Here is a 23697-nt window from a genome sequence, read left to right as displayed (position 1 = left end):
AGCTTGTTGATATTTTGTTGAGGGTTTTTGCACCTATAGTCTTTGTTTTAGAGCCTATTTTGTGGGGCGCCTGGGTGTCTTGGTCATTTATGTGTCTGACTTTGGCTCAGGTCACGATCTCACAGTTTGTGAGTTCGAGCCCCGCGTCAGGCTCTGTGCTGACAGCTCAGAGCCTGAAGCCTGCTTCGGATTCTGGGTCTCCCTCTCTCTCTGCCCCTCCCTTGCTCACGCTCTGTCTCTCTCTCTCAAAAAATAAATAAACATTAAAATAAATTTTTAAGAAATAAAATAATGCCCATTTTGTCTGTTACAAGTATTACTACCTGGCCTTTTTCTCCCCTTCCATTTGCATGGCATATGTTTTCCAGCCCTTCACTTTCATTCTGCATGTGTCTTTAGGTCTGAAATTAGTCTCTTGTAGGCACCATATAGATGGGGGTTTTCTGTTTTGTTCGTTTCGTTTTGTTTTGTTGTCTTGATCCTTTCAGTCACTCTATGTCTTTTGATTGGAGCCTTAGGTCCATTTATATATAAAATAATCATTGATATGTATGTATTTATTGCCATTTTGTGACGTGTGTCAACTATACTCAAGTAAAAAAATAAAAATAAATTGCAGTGTATACTCTACTAGTCTCTTTTGGTGGAGAGAAGCATTATATACCTGAATTCCGGTTGCCTGAAATAAGTGAACTCGGTTGGGTAAAAGATAAGAAATTGCTGGTTGTAGCTCCTGCCTGATTAGAAATACATACCTGAAGAGTAATTAAGGCATACTTTTTGTTAAAGCTTACTTCTTTATTTTGAGACAGAGAGAGAACACGGGGGAGGGGCAGAGAGAGAGGGAGAGAGAGAAAATCCCAAGCAAGCTCTGCACTGTCAGCACAGAGCCCAGTCTCACAAACCACGAGATCGTGACCTGAGCCGAAATCAGGAGTCAGCTACTTGCCCGACTGAGCCACCCAGGCGCCCCAAGGCATACTTTTGAAGCGAACCGCAAGACCTGCCCCCCAGTGCTGTTGAATGTATTTTGGAAGAGTTACTTAATATTTACATTCAGGGCTATCAAGTGAATCTGAAAGGTACACAGGTAGTATAAATAGGAAAAACCCAATACATTGTGCTGATTGTTATACAAGCATTACCAACGAGTTCCTTATAAGAACTTGCTCATGGAAATCTAGGGTCTCTTTTAAGAAAGAACAGTCAATAGCCCCTCAGTGTTGCTTACAAGCCTGTACAAATCACAGTCTTCTACCCCATGAGTCTTAAACCAACAATGATCCCTAAGCGAATTAATAGAAAGAAAACTCATCCTTCCTTTCAGTTTAAATCCTGAAATTAGGTTAAAGCAAAGCGAAACAACAACAAAAACAAAACACTTGGTTTTAGCTTATTGAATGTAAAAACAAGGATGAGAAAATTAGTTCTCTTTTACAACATGGGTTCCCAAAATTCAAAGGAGATGTGAATTTATTAATCGTAGATACTGAGGCAACTTGTTCTTTTGCTTTAATAATTTATTTTATGTAAGTTTGTTCCAGGTTGGATTCCCTCTTTTATCCAGCAAGGATTTTAGTCACCTCTCCTCACAGTTAATTCAGAGAGTCCAAGGAGTACAAAATTGGAGCATGGGCTCCAAGAAAATAGGTTTAGAAGTAGGTAAGTGGCACCTGGGTGTCTCAGTTGGTTAAGTGTCCAACTCTTGATTTTGGCTCAGGTGATGATCTCAGGGTTTACGAGATCAAGACCCATGTCTGGCGGTGTGCTGACAGTGTGGAGCCTGCTTGGGATTGTCTCTCTGCCCCTCTCCCACGTTCTCTCCCCCCACCTCTCAAAATACTCTTACAAGAAGAGAGAAGTAGATAAAGGGCTTTAAGAAAGTCACATGAGGGGCGCCTGAGTGGCTCAGTCGGTTGGGCATCCGACTTCAGCTCAGGTCATGATCTCGCGGTCCGTGAGTTCGAGCCCCGCGTCGGGCCCTGTGCTGACAGCTCAGAGCCTGGAGCCTGTTTCAGATTCTGTGCCTCCCTCTCTCTCTGCCCCTCCCCCATTCATGCTCTGTCTCTCTCTGTCCCAAAAATGAATAAACGTTAAAAAAAAAATTAAAAAAAAAAAGAAAGTCTCATGATCAATTTTTAAATAAAAAATTATTTTGGGGGTGTCTGCACCATGGTTCTTTTTTGGCATAAGAAGGGGAGTATTAATATTTTAAAAATTATTTTCATTAGAATTTTAAAAATAGGCAAATACTTTTTCTCCTCCAAGTGAGAACCAGAAACAGGATGGTAATTAAAAATATACACTATAGGGTCACCTGGGTGGCTCAGTCGGTTAAGCATCTGACCTCGGCTCAGGTCATGATCTCGTGGCTTGTGAGTTTGAGCCCCACATCAGGCTCTGGGCTGACAGCTCAGAGCCTGGAGCCTGCTTTGGATTCTGGGTCCCAATCTCTCTGCCTCTCCCCCACTTGTGCTCAGTCTCTCTCTGTGTCTCTCAAAAGTAAATAAACGTTTAAAAAGTTCAAAAAAAAAATATATATATATATGCTGCATATCAAATTTTCAAGAAAATCTAACTTAAAAGGAAATGGTTTTGATTAATTTAAGAAAGAACAGCTTTCATTTTAATTATAAACTCTTTATTATTTGGCATTTGTATACATAAAGCATATATTTAACTGAATATTCTATACACACTCTCGGGAAGTATTCCAAATGCAAAATTATGATTATAAAGTTAAAAAAAATCAAAAGACATCAAAGAGGCGTGTCAGTGCCAAATTTATGAAAACGTATCTAATATGTCACAATCCTTTTGTTGCAAAAGAGGTTCACACGAGAAGTGCAAAGCGGGCAATTACTTGCCAAAAGGATAAATGGGTTTCATTAGGTGGAACATGGAAAGGGACACGACGCAAGATAAAGATTCTTCAGAATTTCATTATGGGATTCCCAGTAAGACAACAGAACCTGAGGCTATGAGGACCTGTCCGAGTAGAACATTTACGTTAAATATGCCTTTACTGCTTGCCCGGTAGAGGTGATCCGTCAGCCACTGCTGGTAGAAGGAGGGCCCACAATAGACACCAGGGAAATTTTTCCGACCACAGCCATATCCGTAACTGGTAATTCCCATTACAAAAAATCGTCTGTGTTCTGGTAAGTAGCACATTAATGGTCCACCACTATCACCCTATTAAAAAAAGTCCCAAAATAGCGTTAGTTGCTTCTGGTAGTCTTTAAACAACAGGAACGCTTAATAAATTAATCCCATTAATCAGACATTTATATAAATATAAATTTTCTTTAAAAAAAAACGTTTTAGGGGCGCCTGGGTGGCTCAGTCGGTTGAGCGTCCGGCTTCGGCTCAGGTCATGATCTCACGGTTCGTGGGTTCGAGCCCCGCATCGGGCTCTGTGCTGACAGCTCGGAGCCTGGAGCCTGCTTCGGATTCTGTGTCTCCCTCTCTCTCTGCCTTTCCCCCATTCACACGCTGTCTCTGTGTCTCTCAAAATTGAATAAACGTTAAAAAAAAATTAAAAATAAATAAATAAAATTTTTAATGTTTATTTTTGAGAGCGAGCACGAGCGGGGGAGGGGCAGAGAGAGAGGGAGACACATAATCCAAGCAGCTCCAGGCTCTGAGCTGTCAGCACAGAGCCCGACGTGGGGCTCGATCTCATGAACTGTGAGATCATGACCTGAGCTGAAGTCGGATGCTTAACCAACTGAGCCACCCAGGCGCCCCAATATACATTTTCAATGTATCTTCAAGTTATAAAGATCCATAGATCTTCAGCTTTACATTCCAACTCAGACAGAAAGCATTCTGTCTGGCCTGATAATTAGAGGAACCATAAAGCTGGTAGATAAACCTCCTATTTGCATGCTATTGCACCAGGATACTATAAATCCAATTGTTTGGAGTTTTAGTATAATTACTCAGGAGAGACATAATTTAGGGAGTAGTGTGCAAAATACTGTAAATACTGCTAGAATACTTTTTATTGCTTAATGCTCTATGTGAAAAGTGTAACTTTAAATGGATAAAGGATTCTTGAAGTTGTGTGCAAGGTTTGCTCACTAGAAGAGACGTACAAACTGGCATCTTGCAGGAGATGGCATCTTTCCAAGTGTTAACGTTGGCTGCTGCAGGGGTAACAGGAATAAATGGCTAAGCCTCTCAGTAGCGTTACAATAACGAATGTCTGTCATAGTTTATACAAGACTGTCGGTGCACCAAAACACTATTACTAAGGACTGTTAATCACTCAAAACAACTAGAACCTTGAGAGAACTGTTTCAGTGTCTAAAGATTCAGGAATGTATTTCTAAGGTGTTTTCAGTGTCTCTCTATAAGGTAGGCATTGAATGAGTAATTACTTTTTGATAGTGAGGCTTAAAAAAATTTTTTTTAATGTTTATTTGTTTTCAAGAAGAGAAAGACAGAACGGGAGCAGGAGAGGGCCAGAGAGAGAGAGGGAGACACAGAATCCGAAGCAGGCTCCAGGCTCTGAGCTGTCAGCACAGAGCCCGATGCGGGGCTCAAACCCACGAACCGCGAGATCATGCCCTGAGACCTGAGGCAGGACGCTTAACTGACTGAGTCACCAGGTGCCCCAGTAATGAGGATGTTTTGCTTATGAATGCGATTCAATTAGATTTTGATTCTCTACTGTTTTACTCAGTAAAAATTTTAAGAAAAAGGACACTGGAAAGATAAACGCTGGATTGCAGAAATCAGAACGAGTAGGAAAAGGGTAGAGCATGGGGGTTCTGCTTGGGAGTGAAGTGCTGATAGATTGAGAAGTAGAATAAAGAAAGATTCAAAAAGCCCAAGAGACAAAACCAAAAGACAAGTAAACTGGGCTTCCTAAAAATAAAAATCTGTGCTACAAATGGTAACATCAAGGAGATGAAGAGAGAGACCACAGAATGGGGGAAAAAATTTGCTAACCATATATCTGGCGAGAGACTTGAATCTAAAATCTATAAAAAGTGCTGATGACTCAATAATAAAAAGATAAATAACTCAGTTTTAAAATGGGCAAACTATTTGAATAGACACACCTCCAAAGAAGATGTACAAATGGCTGGCGAAGAAGCACATGAAGAGATGTTCAACATCATTAGTCACTAGGAAAATGCAAATGAAAACCACAGTAAAAACACCCCTTCACACCCATGAGGGGGGCTACAGTCAAGAGGACAAACAATAGGGGTGCCTGGGTGGCTCAGTCAGCTGGGCATCCCACTTGGGCTCAGGTCATGATCTCGTGGTTCGGGAGTTCGAGCCCCACGTTGGGCTCTGTGCTGACAGCTCAGAGTCCGGAGCCTGCTTCAGATTCTGTGTCTCCCTCTCTCTCATTAAGGAAAAAAAAAATTAAAAAAAAAAAAAAAAGACGACAAACAATAACAAGTCCTGGCAGGATGTGGAGAGATTGGAGCTTTCATATTGCTGGTAGGAATATAAAATAGTGCAGCCATCTGGAATAGGCTTTGGCAGTTCTTCAAAATGTTAAACATTGACCCAACAATTCCAGTCCTAGGTGGAATTTCCAGAAGAAATAAAAAACATACCCACACATAAAAACCGTATACACAAACGTGTACAGCAACATTATTCACAATAGCCAAAAAAATGGAAACAGCTCAAGTGTCCATCGACTAATGAATGGATAAAATGCGGCACGTCCGTATGGTGGGATATTATTCAACAATAAAATGAATAAAGTATCAATACATGCTATAATATGGATGAACCTTGGAAACACTACGTTAAGTGAAAGATGCCGATCACAAAACATACTGAATGATTCCATTCGTATGAAATTGCCAGAATAGGCAAATCTGTAGGGATGACTGGTTGCCTAGGCCTGAGGACAGGTGGGCGGAGAATGGGGAGTGATTCGTAATGGGTAGAGGCTTCTTTTTGGGTTGACAAGTGTCCTAAAATTAGATTGAGATGATGGTTGCGATGCTCTGTAAATACACTAAAAGCCCGTTGAGTTATACACTTTAAATGGGTGAATTACACATATGTATATTAATATCTCAATAAAGGTGGTAATAAGAAAAGGAAGATTCAAGACAAATTCCGCCTGAAGTTGACCACGAAACCAAGGAATCAGGAAAGCAATAGGATTTGGATTGTTGGAATGTAGTTTAAAAGGAGAAAAAAGAATTTAGTACCTTTAAATTTGATAATTCAAGACTTTCGCAGAAAGTGATCAAAGGCCTGTTCAAGTTTCCCTCTAGCTTTAGCAAATATTGCAGAGGAAAATTATTTGGTCTTACCCTGCAAGTATCAAAAATTCCATCTTCATCACCTGCACAAAATGAGGTATTAGGGATTATTTGCCCATAACTCTTCTCAGAATCACAGATCTTTCGAGAGATATAATGTACTTCCGCTTCCTGTAACACATCTGTAACATTACCTATTAACAAAAAAATACCAGTAAGTTATTTTGGAGAGCAGGCATTTTGACGGCAATATAAAATGTTCGTGTTGAATAGGTTTTCTTTCCAAAGTGATTCAACAATTATGTAAAGTTGTATCCATATATGCATGTGTGCCTAGGAAGATCGTGGAAGAATAATCTGATTGTTCATAGTTTAATTCCTTTAAGTTACTTTTTGTCTCTATGATTTGCCCATTCTGGACATTTCATCCTACAAATGGAATCGTACAATATGTGAGCTTTTATGTCAAGCTTATTTCACTTAGTATCATGTAGCAGGTACCAACACTTCATTCCTTTTAACGGCTAGATAATATTCCATTGTATGAATATACCACATTTTGTTTATCCATTTATCAGTTGATGGATCTTTAGATTGTTTTTTTGGTTTTTTTTTTTTTTTTTTTTTTTTGCTAATATGAATAATGCTGCTGTGAGCATTTGAGTACAGGTGTTTGTGTGGACATGTGTTTTCATTTCTCTTGGGTATAGACATAGGAGTGGAGGTTCGGAATTATACGGGAAATATAAATTTTAATTTATACTATATTCCAAACTATGCTCCAAAACACCTGTGCCATTTTATATTCCCACCAGCAATGCACGAGGGTTCCAATTTCTTTGCATCCTTGTCAACACTCGTTCCCGTCTAACTTTGGATTATAGACATCCTTGTGGGTGTGACATGTATTAACTTTGAAAATTACATTTCCTAACAATTTTTTTAAATATCTGCAGATCAAAAGATCTGGGGTTTGTTTCTGTTCCTGATTCTTTTTTTTTTTTTTTCATGTTTATTTATTTTTGAGAGACAGAGAGAGTCCCAGCAGGGAAGAGGCAGAGAGACAGAGGCAGACACAGAATCTGAAGCAGGCTCCAGGCTCGGAGCTGTCAGCCCAGAGCCCAACACAGGGCTCGAACTCACGAACCGCAAGATCATGACCTGAGCCAAAGTCAGAAAGTTAACTGACTGAGCCACTCAGGCACCCCTACATTCCCTAACTATTGGTAGTGTATAAAAATGAAATCGATTTTGGCATTTTGGTTTTATATCTGGCCACTTTACTAGACTCTCTTAATTCCAATGTATTGTAGACTGTATTAATGTAGGTAGTCCCATCATCTGTGAATAGTGAGTGTTTTGTTATTACCTAAGTCATAGGTGTTTTGCATCTTTTTCTAGTGTGACTGCACTTGCTAGAACCTCTACTATGATATTGACAAAAGTAGTGATGGTGGGGGAAATTGTTCCTGATTCTAAGAGAAATGTTCGTTTATAATAATGATGTTTGCTGTAGTCTGGAGGTAGATAACCTTAATCAGGTTCAGGAAGTTCGCTTCTGTGTCTGGATTGCTATTGTTTAAAAAAAAAATTTTTTTTTTAACATTTATTTATTTTTGAGAGAGAGAGAGAGAGACAGAGTGCAAGCAGGGGAGGGACAGAGACAGAGATGGAAACACAGAACCCGAAGCAGGCTTTAGGCTCTGAGCTGTCAGCACAGAGCCCAACGCAGGGCTCAAACTCAAGAGCTGTGAGATCAGACCTGAGCCCAAGTCAACCGACTGAGCCACCCAGGCGCCCCTCCTTTACTCTTTATAGGACTATTCTTACTTAGTCAGTTTGGGTTACTTTGAATTTTCTAGGAATTTATCCATTTTATCTGAGTATTAAAATGGAGAACTTAACATAGCTTAAAGTATCTTATCTTTTAATTCATAACCTTATTTGTATTTGTGTCTTCTCTCCTTTTCTCATCAGTCTCACCGGGGTTTGCTATTTTTTTTTTTTCTTCAAAGAACTAGATTTTGGCTTTGTTGGTCCTCTTTTTTCTAACTCTATTTTCTATTCATGAATTGCTGTGCTTATCTCGATTTCTCTTCTTCTTCTTTCTATGGGTCATGTAATGTTCTGTTAAACTTTTTCCAGTTGGATATTTAATGCATGGTGTTTAGCCTTTTTTCTCTAATAGGTCAAATATTTACTCTTTGATATTTTTGAGCCTAAAGGTGTATGTATTTAAAGCTTTACATTTCCCTTTATGTGGCACCGAAATTGCAACATTCAAGCTTCTCTGTGCAGTATATACATTACAGTTCAGGTCTAAGGATTTAAAGTTATGACACAGGAGTTATTACGTAGTGTATTTTGAATTTTCTAAATGTGTGAGTTTTTTAAAAAAATATTATCTTTGTCATTTTTTTTAAAAAGCTTCATGAATGTTTAATTTACATAACAAAATTCTCACACTGTAGGTTTGCAGTTCGATGATTTCTGGTAAATTTATACTGGCACCACAACCCAGTTTTAGACTATTTCCTTCACTCCAAAGAGTCCTCCCATGCCCATGTGCAGTCAATTCCCACCTCCAACCCACATTCAAAAAATGACTAATAGGATTACTGCCACTATGGGTTTGCCTTTTCTAGAAAGTTTGTATGAAGAAATCAATTGGCCACAAATGTAAGTTAGGATCCCTCCCCGCCTTTTTTTTTTTTTTGGACTGTATTGTGTTCTATTGATCTCTATGCTCTCAGTACAGAAAACAAACCCATGCCCTGCTGTCTTGATGTCTATAGTTTTATATGAAATCAGAGTAACTCCTTCAGCCTTGTTGTTTTTCAAAATAATTTTGGCTATTGTAGGTCCTTTGCCTTTTCATCTAAGTTTGTCAATTTGTATGAAGAAGTTTGCTGGGATATGGATAGCAATTGCATTGAATATATAGGTCAATCTAGAGATACTTGTAGTATTAACAATAATGAATCTTCTAATACAAATCAGTATGACATTCATTTATTAGGTCTTCTTTATGTAATGTTTTGCAGATTTTTTTTTAATATTTACTTTTTTTTAATGTTTATTTTTGAGAGCGCGAGAGAGCACTATGTGCACGCACAGGCAGGGGAGGGGTAAGGAGAGAGGGGGACAGAGAGGCTCCGAAGCAGGGTCTGTGCTGAGAGCAGAGAGCCCGATGTGGGGCTGGAGCTCACGAACCATGAGATCATGACCTGAGCCGAAATCAAGAGTCGGTCGCTTAACTGAGCCACCCAGGTGCCCCTTGAAGTTTTCAATGTATAGACCTTGCACCTCTTTTGTTGACTACAGTGAATGTAGGTGTGGATCTCTTTCTTTTTTTTTTAAATCTTAACTGGGGATTCATTGAGCTTTTGCAAATGTTTTTCATGAAATTTCAGGAGCTTGGGGCCATATTTTCTTTGAATTAATTTTTCTTCCCCATCTTCTCTCTCTTCCCCTTCCAGAAATCCCATTGCACACATGTTGGTGTACTTGATGTTGTGCCACATGTCTCTGAGTGTGGATTCATTTTTTCTGCAATATTTTTCCTCTGTATTCTTCAGGTTAGGTCACTTCTTTTGCTGTGTTTCAGTTCACTGATTCTTGCGCCATTTCATTTCGCTAGACTTTTTATTCAGTTCTTTTGAAATTGACTCTTTCACTATAGATATTCTGTATTTGGTAAATTATTGTCATCACATTTTCCTTTAATTCCTTTGACTTATGCACACCTAACGAGCTTCTTTGGGGTGCCTGGGCAGCTCAATCGGTTTAGTATCCAACTCTTGATTTTGGCTCAGGTCATGATCTTATGGTTCGTGAGATAGAGCCCTGTGTTAGACACTGTGCTGATAGCACCAAGCCTGCTTGGGATTCATTCTCATTCTCTCTCTCTCTCTCTCTCTCTCTCTCTCTCCCCGCCCCCAATCTGGTTTGCATTCTCTCTTTCTCTTAAAGTAAATGAATAATTTTTTAAAGAGCTTCTCTGAAGTCTTTATCTGCTTCAACATCTGAGCCTATATAGAGTCTGGTTCTATTGACCATTTCCCCCCACCTGAGAATAGGTGACACTTTTGGGTTTTTTGTTTGTTTGTTTTGTATGTCTTATATTTTTGTTGAAAATTGGGCATTTTAGGGGCGCCTGGGTGGCTCAGTTGGTTAAGAGTCCAACATCAGCTCAGGTCATGATCTAATGGTTCATGAGTTTGAATCCTGCATTGGGCTCTGCGTTGACAGCTCAGAGCCTGGAGCCTGCTTTGGATTTTGTCTCCCTCTCTGCCCCTCCCCTGCTTTCATGGGCTCATTCTCTCTCTCTCTCTCTCTCTGTCTCTCTCTCTCTCTCAAAAATAAATAAATTTTTTTAAAAAAAACAAAGAAAATTTGTCATTTTAGATAGTATATTGTAACAACCCTGGATTTTGATTCCTTCCTCAAGAATGTTGTTGTTAGGGGCACCTGGGTGGTTCAGTCAGTTGAGTATCCAACTCGTGATTTCAGCTCAGGTCATGATCCCGGATGGTGGGATTGAGCCTTACATCAGGCTCTGCACTGAGTGTGGAGCTTGCTTAAGATTCTCTCTCTCTCTGTCTCTCTCTCTCTCTGTCTCTCTCTCTCTCTCCCCCTCTGTCCTTCCCTTGCTCACATGCTCGCTCTAAAATTAAAAAAAAAAAAGAATGTTGTCATTCTTAAAGTAACTTGCCCGGACTTAAATTGTAGACTCTGTCTGTTGTGACTGTTGATGTTTCTGCTCAGTGTTTTAATTCTGATTTTTACCTTTAGCCTAGCTTCATAGGGCTTGCGTGTGTATCTGTATAGTTTAGGGGTCAGTCAATGATTTGGGCTGCTGATGAATAAATCTGTGTTTGGGTTGGGGACTGTATTCAAAGTCCAGTCAGTTTTCAAATCTACTTTGACTTTCTCTTTATTGTGAGTTCTCTCAGATTTTCCTGACATGTGTATGGTTTCCCAACCAGCCAAGATATTTGGAAAGCTTATTGAGCTCTCACATTTTCAGGATTTTTCTGTCAAATTTCTGACTGTTCTGCTGGCCATATCCAGGACTAGCAGAGGCTGTGGGTTTTCCCCATTTGTCTCTTGCTGAGTCTTCTACTTTTTATTGAGAATGCTGTTAGCCAGGATTTTCATCTGCTGTTCCAGATAGAGTTCACCTCCTCTGGTAACAAGATTCTGTTCTTCATGACCCTAGTAAAACTATTGCACTGACTGATGGGAGGGGACTTTGGACCAACCACAAACAAGAAAGCTGCAAATTCCTCTTTTACCCAGTTTATAGCCGTTTATGATGAACAAATATTTCTCAATGTGTTGTGCACTTTGGTTGATTTTTCAAGGCCCTGAAATGGTTGCTTTTGGCAATTTTGTCCAGTTTATATCTGGGGAGGGGGGAGAAGATTTGCCACCCTCCCCATGCCATCACAGCCCAAATTCCCATCCCTTTTATTGTTTTATTGTTTCATAATCACAGTTCATAGTTTGTACAGTACTTACCCTTTGAACTTTGAGATTTGTTTTATGGGCTAGTAATTGGTCAGTTTATTATTATTTTTTTAATGTTTATTTTTGAGAGAGAGGGAGACAGAGTGCGAGCAGGGAAGGGCAGAGAGAGAGAGACACACAGAATCCAAAGAAGGCTCCGGGCTCTGAGCTGTCAGCACAGAGCCTGATGCAGGGCTTGAACCCACGGAAGGTGGTCAATTTTTATAAAGATTCTACCTATACTCGAAAAGGTAAAATTCTCTAACTTTTTGAGGGCAGTGATTTGGCTATTAAATCAAGCTTACTAATTATATTGTTCAAATATTCCAAATCTTTACTTACTAGGTTTTCATCTGTTTGGTATGTTAATAATAAAAATAGTGTTGTATTAAAATTCCCTACCATCACAGAGGAGTTATAATGTTTGTTGTACAATTCTACTTTTCTATACAATTCTACAATTCTATAATTCTCCTTAATATTATCTGGGTCCTATTAGGTTCAGAAGTCTAGAATTGCTCTATTGTCTTGGTGAGTTAAACCTTTTCTAAATAAAAATGACCTCCTTTATCCCTAATAATTCTTTTGTCTTAAAGTCTATTTTGTCTGCAATTTGCATAGTGATACTAGCTTTCTTTTAATTTGGATTTACTTGATATATTTCTTTACTATTGTTTTACTTATCCTTTTAGGTAAACTGGATTTCCTACTCCCTAATCTGATTATCTGTCTTTTAACTAGTGGTTTGCTCCATTAACACTTATTGTGATTATGGATATATTTGGGCTTTTTTTCTACTGTCTTATTTTATATTTTCTGCTTTTTTCACTTTTCCTATGCTTCTTATTTCTTGATTTATTAAGATTTTGTCTTCATTTTCTTATTCCATTTGTTTCTTGCTACTAGTTTACACATTGTATCTTCTATTTCTATTATTGAAATTTGACCATTCATGCTTCAATCTAATGTTAATCAGTATCTTAACACTTCTTTTTTTTTTTCAATTTTTTTTGAATGTTTATTTTTGAGAGAGAGAGAGAGAGAGAGAGACAGAGCACGAGCGGGGGAGAGGCAGAGAGAGAGGGAGACACAGAATCTAAAACAGGCTCGAGGCTCTGAGCTATCAGCACAGAGCCCCATACAGGGCTCAAACTCATGAACCGCCAGATCATGACCTGAGCCGAAGTAGGACGCTTAACCAACTGAGCCACCCGTGTGCCCCTCTCACAGGTATAATTGCTCTCATCGCACAGATCATGAATACATATGACATTGTGACAGATGATATAATATAGTGGAAACACATGAGTTTTGAAGCTGGCCAACCTGGGATTGAATTTTTACTCCTCACTTAGCTGTGTAATTTGGGGCAACTTACTTAACGTCTTCAAACCTCAGTTCATTCATGTCATAGTATTTTTCATGGTGTTACTGGGGGCATTAAGTGAGAAATGCATTAAGGTGCTTAGCATTTTATTAAGTACCTAGACCTGAATAAATGGAAGCTGCTGCTATATCAATATCATTGCTCTAATTGTTGTTCAAGAGTCAGTAACTTGCCCACGGTCATGCAGCTAGTACACTGCAGGGCTGAGATTTAGACTTAGGTCTTTGGTCCTAAGGCCCATACCTCTTTATCTTGTTTATCTTTATTTATTTTTTTTATTTATTTTTGAGAGAGATAGAGTGCAAGCAGGGAGGATCAGAGAGAGAAGGAGACACAGAATCTGAAACAGGCTCCAGGCCCTGAGCTGTCAGCACAGAGCCCGATGCGGGACTTGAACCCACCAACTTTGAGATCATGACCTGAACTGAAGTCGGACGCTTAACCGACTGAACCACCCAGGCACGCCTAATCTACACATATTTAAATGGCTAGTTTCTGTGGGGAATAGAAAAGAGACTCAACGCTTGAGATCATGTGTTGCTAACTAGATTTGGATTCCTTTGAGGGCAATTTGTACTTAATGTAGTACTTATATATTCAGGCTTTACAATGAGGAAGATCTGAATTTGTGTCCTACCTTTTCAACCACTAAGATCCACAATTCCTGGTCTGTTACATGGGAATAATAACATTAACTTCCTAATAGGAATATTTTGAAGATAAAATAATATATTTAGAAAAAGGGCCTAAAACATGGTAAATGCTCTCACATAGTAGCTATTGTTAACACCAAAGGCAGAGACTAGTTTCTACATTTGTCTGTTCTTCCCAGTAGTTCAATCAATAATTAGTGCCTGTTTGTGCACTAAAGAAAATGTATGGCAATCAACCTGCTTGATACTAAATAGGACATTAAGTAAAAAGGACCCTAAATTTGATCCCTTATAGCCAGAAGCTAATTACGATAAGCCATTCTGGGGGCGCCTGGGTGGCTCCGTCGGTTGAGCGTCCGACTTCGGCTCAGGTCATGATCTCGCGGTTTGTGAGTTCGAGACCCGCGTCGGGCTCTGTGCTGACAGCTCGGAGCCTGGAGCCTGCTTCAGATTCTGTGTCCCCTTCTCTCTCCGCCCTACCCCTTCTTGTGCTCTCTGTCTTTCAAAAATAAATAAACATAAAAAAAATTTAATAAAAAGATAAGCCATTCTGTTGCAGAGCTGGAAGAACAGAAACACTTAAAACCTCTCTCTCATCCTCTCTGAGAATGTCTAGAGGTTCAAGGGTCTTGGCAGGTATAACCAGAGAAAGTCTCTATTTCTGCTTTGGAAGATAATTTCATCTTTCCCACAAAAAAGAAAAACAAGAAAAAAAAGAACATTTCCTTTTCAATGGTTTATAAAGACTAATTGCTCAAGCTCATGATATAAAGAGATACATGTATAGAAGGGTTCATCCTCTCTAATAATCAGGAAAAAAATATACACATAAAATTCAGACTATAATTACCTTCTTCTTTTGTTCTTCCCCAGCCACTTATAAAACACTTCGTGTTTTGGTCCAGCATTTGGAAAACATCAAAAGGTAGACAAATAGGCTGAACATAGTCATTATACCTCACCGCTTTTTTTAAATGAAAAAGTGCAATATCATTTACATAAGTTTCCAAATTGAAATCTGGATGGATAATGATTGCTTTAACTTTTATCTTCTTCGAGTATGGAGGACCTCCATGTATGTTATTAGTTCCAATCACAACTCTCCACATTAAAGGATCTCTGAAAGAGAATAAATGTTGTTATAAACATGTTTATTAAGTAAATATTCTTCATCTCCCACTAGTGTTTGTTTTTCTGAGGGTAATCAGAAAAATTGAATCTTACTTTCATGTACGTGAAGTCACATCAAATAAGAGCCAAAATATCATGCCATAGGAAAGGAGAAAAAGATCAATGGGACAGAGGTCCTAAGACAGATTTAAGTACATGAGACTTTAATATATGATTAAGGTATCACTTCTTACCAGTGGACAAAAGAATGATGTACTTGATAGATGGTATGGGGACATCTAGCTAAACTAACTAGTTTGAAAAGTGAGATAAAATTAAATCTCTGAAAAACATTAAACAGTAAAATAAACCCCAAATGGATTAATTATTTAAATGCAAAAATCTTTTTTAATGCAGAAATCTTTTAAATAACATCTTTGTTTTAGAGATACATAATGTGATCTGTCTGAGATTTGCTTCCAAATAATTGAAGGGGGGAGGAGTTGGTGGAGATAACAATGAAATAAGATCAGGTAAGAGTTGATAACTGGAAGCTGGATGCTAGGTACATGGAATTCACTAAACTATTCCTTCTACTTTTGTAAATTTTTGAAATTTCAGAATGAAATCTTTGGATATGAAATTAGCATGAGAATTATAAAAAACTAGGAAGAAAATGTAGGTGAATACATAGCATTGATAGGAAATACATAGCATACATAGGGAATAGGAATACATAGCATACGTAGGAAAAAGGACTTGATCAAGCACGACATTCTAAATATATAAAACAGGATGCACTTATGGATCTTGACAATCTTAAAAAAAACAAAAACAAAGAACAAGTAAAAAACCAAAATGTTTTCTGTAGGTCAAAATCAACAATTAAAACCTTAAGAATTTAATAGTTGTTCATCTGGAATTGGACTGGGAAGGAGGACCTTTTACTTTATAGGCTGTTGTTTACAAATGCTGAAATTCCTTTTCATCCTTCAAACTGGCCAAGTTTATGAGTGTGTGTGTGTGTGTGTGTGTGTGTGTGTGTGTGTGTGTAATGCTCAGGATAAACAAAAGTCACCAAAACAAAGCAACTCTTATTCATGCGGGAAGGTATAAACAGATGGGTACTTTGCCAGCATGTATCAATAGCCTATAAAATTTGCATTGTATTTTACTCTGCAATTCTACTTCCTAGAATTTCTCCCAAGGAAATAGAAGATATTCAGCTATCCTAAAAGTGGGTTAGGTAACCTCTAGAAAGTTTACCAAAAAATTGTAAAGCCCTAGTTCTATTTTGTGTAAAAAGAAATCACTGCTTTGAGCTACTTTGAAATAATGGTCTTTTCTTTTCCAAACTTACTCAACTTATATTCCTTGCTTCAGTTTATATTCAGACCATAAGATTACAAAACAGGCTGTAGGGGCACCTAGGTGGTTCAGTTGGTTGAGTATCCAACTCTTGATTTTGTCTCAGGTCATGATCCCAGCATGGGATCAAGCCCCTCATAAGGCTCTGTGCTGAGTGTGGAGTCTGCTTGAGATTCATTCTCTTTCTCTTTCTCTCTCTTCCTCCCCCTCTCTTTCTTTTCTTCCCCCTGCTTTCTTTCACTCTCAAATAATAGTAAAAAAAACCCCAAAAAACAAAAAACAAAAACCACACATGACCCAGGCTGTATACTGAAATGTATACATTGCTGAAATTAAAGAAGACATGAATAAGTGGAAAGAGATTCTGTGCTCATGGACTGGAAAACTTAATATTGTTAAGATGACAGTAATTACCCAAAGCAATCTATAGATTCAATGCAATCCCTATAAAAATCCCAATGAGTTTTTTTTAAGAAATAGAAAAGCCCATCCTAAATTCACACAGAATGTCAAGGGACCCCAAGTAGCCAAAATAATCTTGAAAAAGAAGACTCTAGTTGGAGGACTCCCATTTCCAGACTTGAAGCCAACTGCAAAGCTACAATAGTCAAAACAGTATCGTACTGGCAGGCACACACATACCAGTTGAAAAGAGTCGAAAGCCCAGAAATACACCCTTGCGTATGGGCTCAACTGATTTTCAACTGTCTCAAGTGTCAAGACAATTCACTGTGACAGGACAGCCCTTTTCAACAAATTTTGCTGGCAAAGTTGTGTATGTACATGCAAAAGAATGAATTGGACACTTACCTTACACCACATGCAAAAATTAAACCAAAACAGATGAAGGCCTAACTATAACAGTAAAACAAAAAAACTCCTAGAAGAAGACACAGGAGGAAACTTTCACGGTATTGGATTTGGCAATGATTTCTTGGATATGACACCAAAAAAACAGGTAACAATAAATAAATAAATAAATAGGACGTCTTTTTTTTTTTTTTAATTTTTTTTTTTTTTACGTTTATTTATTTTTGAGACAGAAAGAGACAGAGCATGAACGGGGGAGGGTCAGAGAGAGAGAGGGAGACACAGAATCTGAAACAGGCTCCAGGCTCTGAGCAGTCAGCACAGAGCTGACGTGGGGCTCGAACTCACATACCGCGAGATCGTGACCTGAGCCGAAGTCGGACGCTTAACCGACTGAGCCACCCAGGCGCCCCATAAATAGGACGTCTTTAAGATTAAAAACTTTTGTGCATCAAAGATCATTATGAACAGAGTGAAAAGACAAACCACAGAATGAGAAAATATTTGCAAATCCTGTATTTGATAAGGGACTGATATCAAGAATATAAAAAAACATTCCTACAGCTCAGCAAAAATACTAATTAAAAATGGGCAAAGGATTGAATACATGTTTCTTCAGGGAAGATATACACATGGCCAATAAGCACATTGAAAGGTGCTCAACATCACTAGTTATTAGGGAAATGTAAATCCAAACCACAGTGAGGGGCGCCTGGGTGGCTCAGTCGGTTAAGCACCGAATGTGGAAACGACTCTTCATTTCAGCTCAGGTCATGATCTCAGGGTGTGAGATTAAGCCTCAAGTTGGGCTCCACGTGGGGTGTGGAGCCTGCTTGGGATTCTCTCTCCCTCTCCCCGCCCCGCCCCCTCTCCCGTTACCCCTGCCCCCCACTCCCACTCTTGCACGCTCTGAGAAAAATACAAAGACAAAAACAGAAAGACAAAACACAAAAGCCACCATGAGATACACTTCACACGCATTAGGATAGTTACCATAGTAGTAGTTTAAGTGTTAAGCAGTGTAAGCGATGAGCTAGGCACATGGAGACTGATGTTCTGAATCGATTTCTAATCAGTGTGGGGTACTGGGAGATGAGAAACAAATTTAAGAGCTACTGTGCAGAGAGAGCTAATTCTAGGTAATGGAGCCATGAGTGATGGTGTTATGTGAAAGAATCGAGAAGGAACAGGGTTGTAGAGGAAAGATTTTTTAAAATTCATTTTCGGACTTGTTGAGACGGCAACTCCAGTATAAATATGTAGCAGAGAACCGGAAATATGAGTCCCCTGGAGAGACTTGGGTGTTTCCAGTACATGGTGACTACTGAAACAGAAGTAGACGGGACATCTCCAGCAAAGAGTACAGATGATAAGGCAAAAGGATAACAAGGGGAACTCTAGAAATACTGCCATTTAGACAATGACAGACTCATCAAGGAAAAGGAGAAAAGAAAAAAGAGGCGGTGACTTAGAAATCAAGAAAAAAAAAAGAAAGAAAAAAAAGAAATCAAGGAAACAGATCGTTTCGAGGAGAGCAGCAGTCAACTTTGCCACATGCTATAAAGATCAAATAGGAGGCACCCCTGCGGGGCTCAGTCCGTTAAGCATCCAACTCATGGTTTCGGCTCAGGTCATGATCTCATGGTTCGTGAATTTGAGCCCTGCGTCAGGCTCTGTGCTGACAGTGCAGAGCCTGCTTGGGATTCCCTCCCTCTCTATGCCTCTTCCCTGCTTGCACACACACATTCTCTCTCTCAAAAATAAATAAAGAAACTTAAAAAAAAAAAAAAAAAGATCAAATAAAATGGGGACTAACAAGAAGTCATTGGATTTGGCACGGGGGGATCTTTAACAGTGTGATTTGGCCCCAGATATCAGACTGCAATTGGGATCTTATGAGTCAATGCAGAGGAAGCAAAAGGGGGTCTCTCAGAGTGTTTAACAGTGAAGGGAAGAACAGGAACAGGTAGGGTTAATCGGTAAGTTGCTTGGGTTTTTAAATAATGGTGGAGTGACCTAAACACGTGTAAGGATTACAGGGAAGAAACCAGAGAGAGGTTGAAAAAATACTAAAGCAACATTGAGGTATAATGAAACAGCACGGATTTGAGAACTGGCTTGAAATCAGGGGGCTGCTATTTAACAGCAGTGTGATCTTGGGCAAGTTACTAAATCGCTCTGCTCTCTGGATTCTTCAGGCGTAAAACAGAGATAATAATAGCTATCTACCTCAGAGGGTTACTGGGAGGGCTTTTTTTTTTTTTTTAACAGAATTATATTTAACATCCTTAGTACTTAATCTCAGAGCAAGTCTTTGCTAAATGGTCGTTATAAGAAGGAATAAGGGATCGTTGACGGTGCAACATAATGAGGAGGAACCGGAATAAAAGGTGGCAAAGTTAGTCTTCTGACAGAGGGGGCGCTTCTGAAAAGTAGAGACTATGCCCCAGTAATGTCTACTTCCTCAGCACCCAGCCCAGCCCCTAGCAGATAACATATATCCAGTAAATGTCGAGTGCAGAAGTAAAAACATCAATGAGATTTAGCCTCGAGAAACGTTAAGTGGAATATGAACAGTATCCTCGAAGAACTAGATTCAATATATCTGGCGTCAGAAAGCAGATAAAAAAATCAAGGCACTTCTTTTAACATAAGAAAAGCTTTCTAAGAATTAGAGCTGTCCAAAAAAGAAGTGAGATTCCTCCTAAGGTAGCAGCGCATCATCGTAAGAAATGTTTCAAGTAGAGAGCCGTATGCTGTAGTTCCGGTTACGTGTGTGAGTTTTCATTCTGACAAACCTGGATTTGATCCCTGATTTTGTTGCTCTCTAGCCATGAGCAAGGTACTTAATGCTTAAGTCTCAGGGTCTCCCTACAGCAAAGAATGGTTGCAAACGTTGGTAAAATTAAGTACGAAAACGTGCCTGGCTCAGCACGTTGAAGCAATCATTATTTCAGACTCGACAGCCTCTTACTTCGATATTGTAAGAAGGATTCAAATACAGGACAGAGGATTGAACCAGACCTTGAAAAGGCCTCTTTGAACTCTAAGATTCTATGACAGTGTAACAAAGCTATATTATTTGACCAAGGTCATACATCTGGTAGGTTTTGGAAACTTCCTTAAAGCCTCAGCACCAGAGTGTCAGTGGAAAACTAGGATACAGGTCTCCTCAATCTAAACTCATTTTTCTTCCTACTGTGTCAAAGGACTAGACCAGTAAAAAGCACGATGTCAGGACTTGGTAGGCAAGAAAAGCTTTTCCAAGAATCTTCAAACCATATCAACCAGGGTTTTCCTCCCTTGATTTGAGGTCTGAATGCTGCGGAAAAGCAGTTTTTAAAGATAGCATGTTAGAAAACAATTGTAAAGCACTCACCCTTGAAAGAACAGAATTGATTCCTAACTCTGAAACTTTTTTTCTAGATCTCCACGTTTGGTTTGTACCTTAGTATCTTACTATTTTTCTACCTCTGTTACTCAAAAAGCCAATTTATGGAACTGAAATGCATGTTTCAAAAATTTAGTATACCGGGGCTCTTGGCTGGCTCAGTTGGTCTCAGGGTCATGAGTTCAAGCCCCACGTTGGGCATAGAGCTTACTTACAAAAAATGTAGTACACAGACTAAAACCTTATGTACCCCATCAGGCCAGTTGCCCTCAACTGAATTTTGAACTTGTTAGTCCCTTTTAAAGACTTTTCATTCTTTTCCAAGAGATCTGTTCTGTTATAAATGAAAAACTAAAGGGGCGCCTGGGTGGCTCAGTCAGTTAAGCGCTGACTTTGGCTCAGGTCACGATCTCACTGCTCGTGAGTTCAAGCCCCACACTGGGCTCTGTGCTGACAGCTCTCAGAACCTGGAGCCTGCTTCAGATTCTGTGTCTCCTCTCTCTGCCCCTCCTCCAATCACAGTTTGTCTCTCTCAAAAATAAACATGAAAAAAATTTTTTTTAAAAAAACCAAACAGCTAAAGGGATGTTATATGACAGGTATCATCGTTTCCCAAAATATTTTTCTGAGAGCTTCGTATAAAATGGTTATGAGGGTCATGAAGTTCTATTCTAACTGTGGTAAATCCTATTTCTCTAAGACTGACATCACCCATAGAATCAATAAACATTTATTAGGTCTTCTATAAAGTAGGCCAAATCCTATATTAGTCCAAGGAATACAAAATAAAACATGTAGCTCTTGTTCTTAAAAAACTCATGATCCAATCATGAGAAAGACAAACACATGGTTGCAATATAATTGTAAAAGCTAAAAGAAAATTGTCAGCATTTAAAGAAATGTCTGACAAACTCCAACCCATAGTCCAAATCTACCTGTCTCCTATTTTTGTATAGCCCACGAACAAAGAATGTTTTTTATACTTTTAGATGGTTGGGACTCTCCCCCAATAGTATTTTGTCAAATTTTAGTGTTCATAAGTAATTTATTGGATCACAGCACACTTATTCAGTTGTACTGTCTATGGCTACTTTGGTTCTATAGCGACAGAGTTGCGTAGTTGTGACAGAGTCCTTAAAACTTTTGCTATCTTTGCAGAAAGTGTGTTGACTTCTGATTTATAGGATTCACGTCAATAAATAGTGTGCTACATGTAAAGCATTATGGCTATTTGTAAACACACAGCTTAACTGAACATGACTGAAATAAAATGGTCCCCTACTACTTTAAAATACTCCCTCAGAGGGGCGCCTGGGTGGCTCAGTCAGCTGAGCGTCCACCTTCAGCTCAGGTCATGATCTCACACTCCGTGAGTTCGAGCCCCGCGTCGGGCTCTGTGCTGACAGCTTAGAGCCTGGAGCCTGCTTCGGATTCTGTGTCTCCCTCTCTCTCTGCCCCTCCCCTGCTCATGCTCTGTCTCTGTCTCAAAAACATAAATAAAAACATTTAAAATAAATAAATAAAATAAAATACTCCCTCAGAGAAGAAAAAATAGGAATTGTGTTTTGAATACATACCTAGTGTCCTTAGTGCAGTGGGCAGCCGTGAGGACCCACTTACTTTTCACTAAGCTTCCCCCACATATGTGAGCAAGAATTTTGCCTGATTGGATCTGCAGGCTAACTAGCCATGGCCATGCACCAATTTGAGCTTCTGTGCCCCCTATAATCCGAGACCCTTTCAATGCATCTGCAAGTGGTGCTGTTCCACAATCTAAAAATAAAAGTCATATATTATTTGGACTGAACATCTAATAATACGCACTACTTCCTAATCTTAACACACTAATCTTTTAAATTCCTATTTAAAAGATGGATATAGCAAGCTGGATGCCTAAGGCATGCCCATCTTCTGGGAAAAAAAAAAAAATTAAAGGAGCGTTAAGACAAACAGGCTTAACTGATCACTTGCAAATGGGCGTTAGATCAACGCAATTCATTAATTTTAAACTCTATTCCTCTAAATGAGATAGGTTTCTTGGACCAGGTATCACATTGTTTCCTGTGCAGAATGGCAATTAGAGAGCCTGGGACTGATGAATCACGGGCTACAAGTTACAATACTTGCATTTAACTTGTTAGGTTAATTTTTCTCAAGTGTAGTGTGAAAAGGTCATTTACGGGCCTTTTCGACCCTGAATCCACTAAATCCTTAATCATTAAAATGGGAAAGACAAACCTCAGTGTTTTGAACATACATAGATGCGCCACACAAGCCTATGGCGTTTGTGTTACAACGACTACTATCCTGTCACGAATGGACTGCTTAGGTCTGTACGTTTTAAAGACAGTTGGAACGACAGAAAGGGAGGGACCCAAATCCAAACACTACAGAGGTGGGGAAGACGCACAGGACACCGTCCAAAGAGAGGAATGAACAGATACTGCCCTCTTCGTCTGCGGCTCCCTCCTCCCGGGCCTGGGGTGCCCTCCGCCTTGCTCGCGGGGCCTCAGGCCACCCCGGGGCAGCCACCTGCTCCTGCCGGGGGCCGCGTCCCGTCCTTTCAGAGAGTGAGTAGTGCGCTGCGTACGGGAGAGCGCTGCCCACAAACAGCAGAGCGGCACGCAGGAGCCGCAGCCCCATTTTGAAACTCCCGGCGCACAAGATGGCGGCAGGCATTTCCTGTCTGTCGGCTGTGGGCCGCGGGCTGGGAGACGGGGGTGCGCAGGCGCTTTGCGGGCTAGGAGACAGGGGTGGGGGGCACAGGTGCTCTGCGGCCTGGGGAGGGGGCGCGGTGCACAGGTGGGCCGTGGCCTAGGAGATGGGGGGCAGTGCGCCGATGGGCCACGGCCTAAGAGACGCGGGTGTGCATTGGCTGGCCGCAGTCTAGGAGACTGGGTGTGCGGGCATGCAGAGCGGGAGACCCCAGCACACCGGGGTGGCCAGGGGCAGGAGGCCAGCGAGGCTGGCGGAGTGGCCCGGATGGGGCTGTGCCCGTTGGCTTCCACTCACGGGGCGGACGCACCTGAGGAGTGCTGCCCTCGCCGGATCCGAGCCTTCATTCATTGGCCAGATCCACTGCGCTCATACAGTACAGTTGGGCCACTGTTGTGGGAGGGGACGTGCAGGGCCCCTGGGCACTGCTAGCTCAGACTTGTAGGGCCCGGAAGGCTTCCAGAAGTCAGGGCAGATAAACTGAGGCGCGGAAGCTGGGAAGGG

The 23697-nt window shown here is 40.1% G+C and overlaps 1 protein-coding gene across 1 annotated transcript; it reads right to left on the bottom strand.

Annotated features, from left to right (window-relative positions):
- Positions 1 to 2648: 2648 nt before the first annotated feature.
- On the bottom strand, positions 2649 to 23183 carry TMPRSS12 (transmembrane serine protease 12). Its single transcript, XM_078449875.2, has 5 exons — positions 22926 to 23183; positions 22056 to 22251; positions 14650 to 14918; positions 6300 to 6442; positions 2649 to 3195 (listed from the first exon to the last, which is right to left on the bottom strand). Exons 1-5 carry the CDS (start codon positions 23155 to 23157, stop codon positions 2944 to 2946), a joined length of 1092 nt encoding a protein of 363 aa, XP_078306001.1. The 5' UTR covers positions 23158 to 23183; the 3' UTR covers positions 2649 to 2943.
- Between the last annotated feature and the right edge of the window lie 514 nt (positions 23184 to 23697).

Source organism: Panthera onca, chromosome B4, assembly GCF_046562875.1.
Source record: "Panthera onca isolate mPanOnc1 chromosome B4, mPanOnc1 haplotype 2, whole genome shotgun sequence".
In the NCBI taxonomy this organism is placed as follows: Eukaryota; Metazoa; Chordata; class Mammalia; order Carnivora; family Felidae; genus Panthera; species Panthera onca.
Note: the sequence above shows the minus strand (reverse complement) of the source record. Positions and strands in the feature narration are given on the sequence as shown.

What these genes read in the sequence shown, in the direction of transcription:
- TMPRSS12 (XM_078449875.2), bottom strand. Translation starts at nt 23,157, where the DNA reads ATGCCTGCCGCCATCTTGTGCGCCGGGAGTTTCAAAATGGGGCTGCGG. An exon ending in GGGAGCCGCAGACGAAGAGG is followed by an intron (nt 22,252 to 22,925) that starts GCAGTATCTGTT and finishes TTTTATTTTTAG; the next exon opens with ATTGTGGAACAGCACCACTT. An exon ending in GAATTTTTGATACTTGCAGG is followed by an intron (nt 3,196 to 6,299) that starts GTAAGACCAAAT and finishes TTTTTTTAATAG; the next exon opens with GGTGATAGTGGTGGACCATT.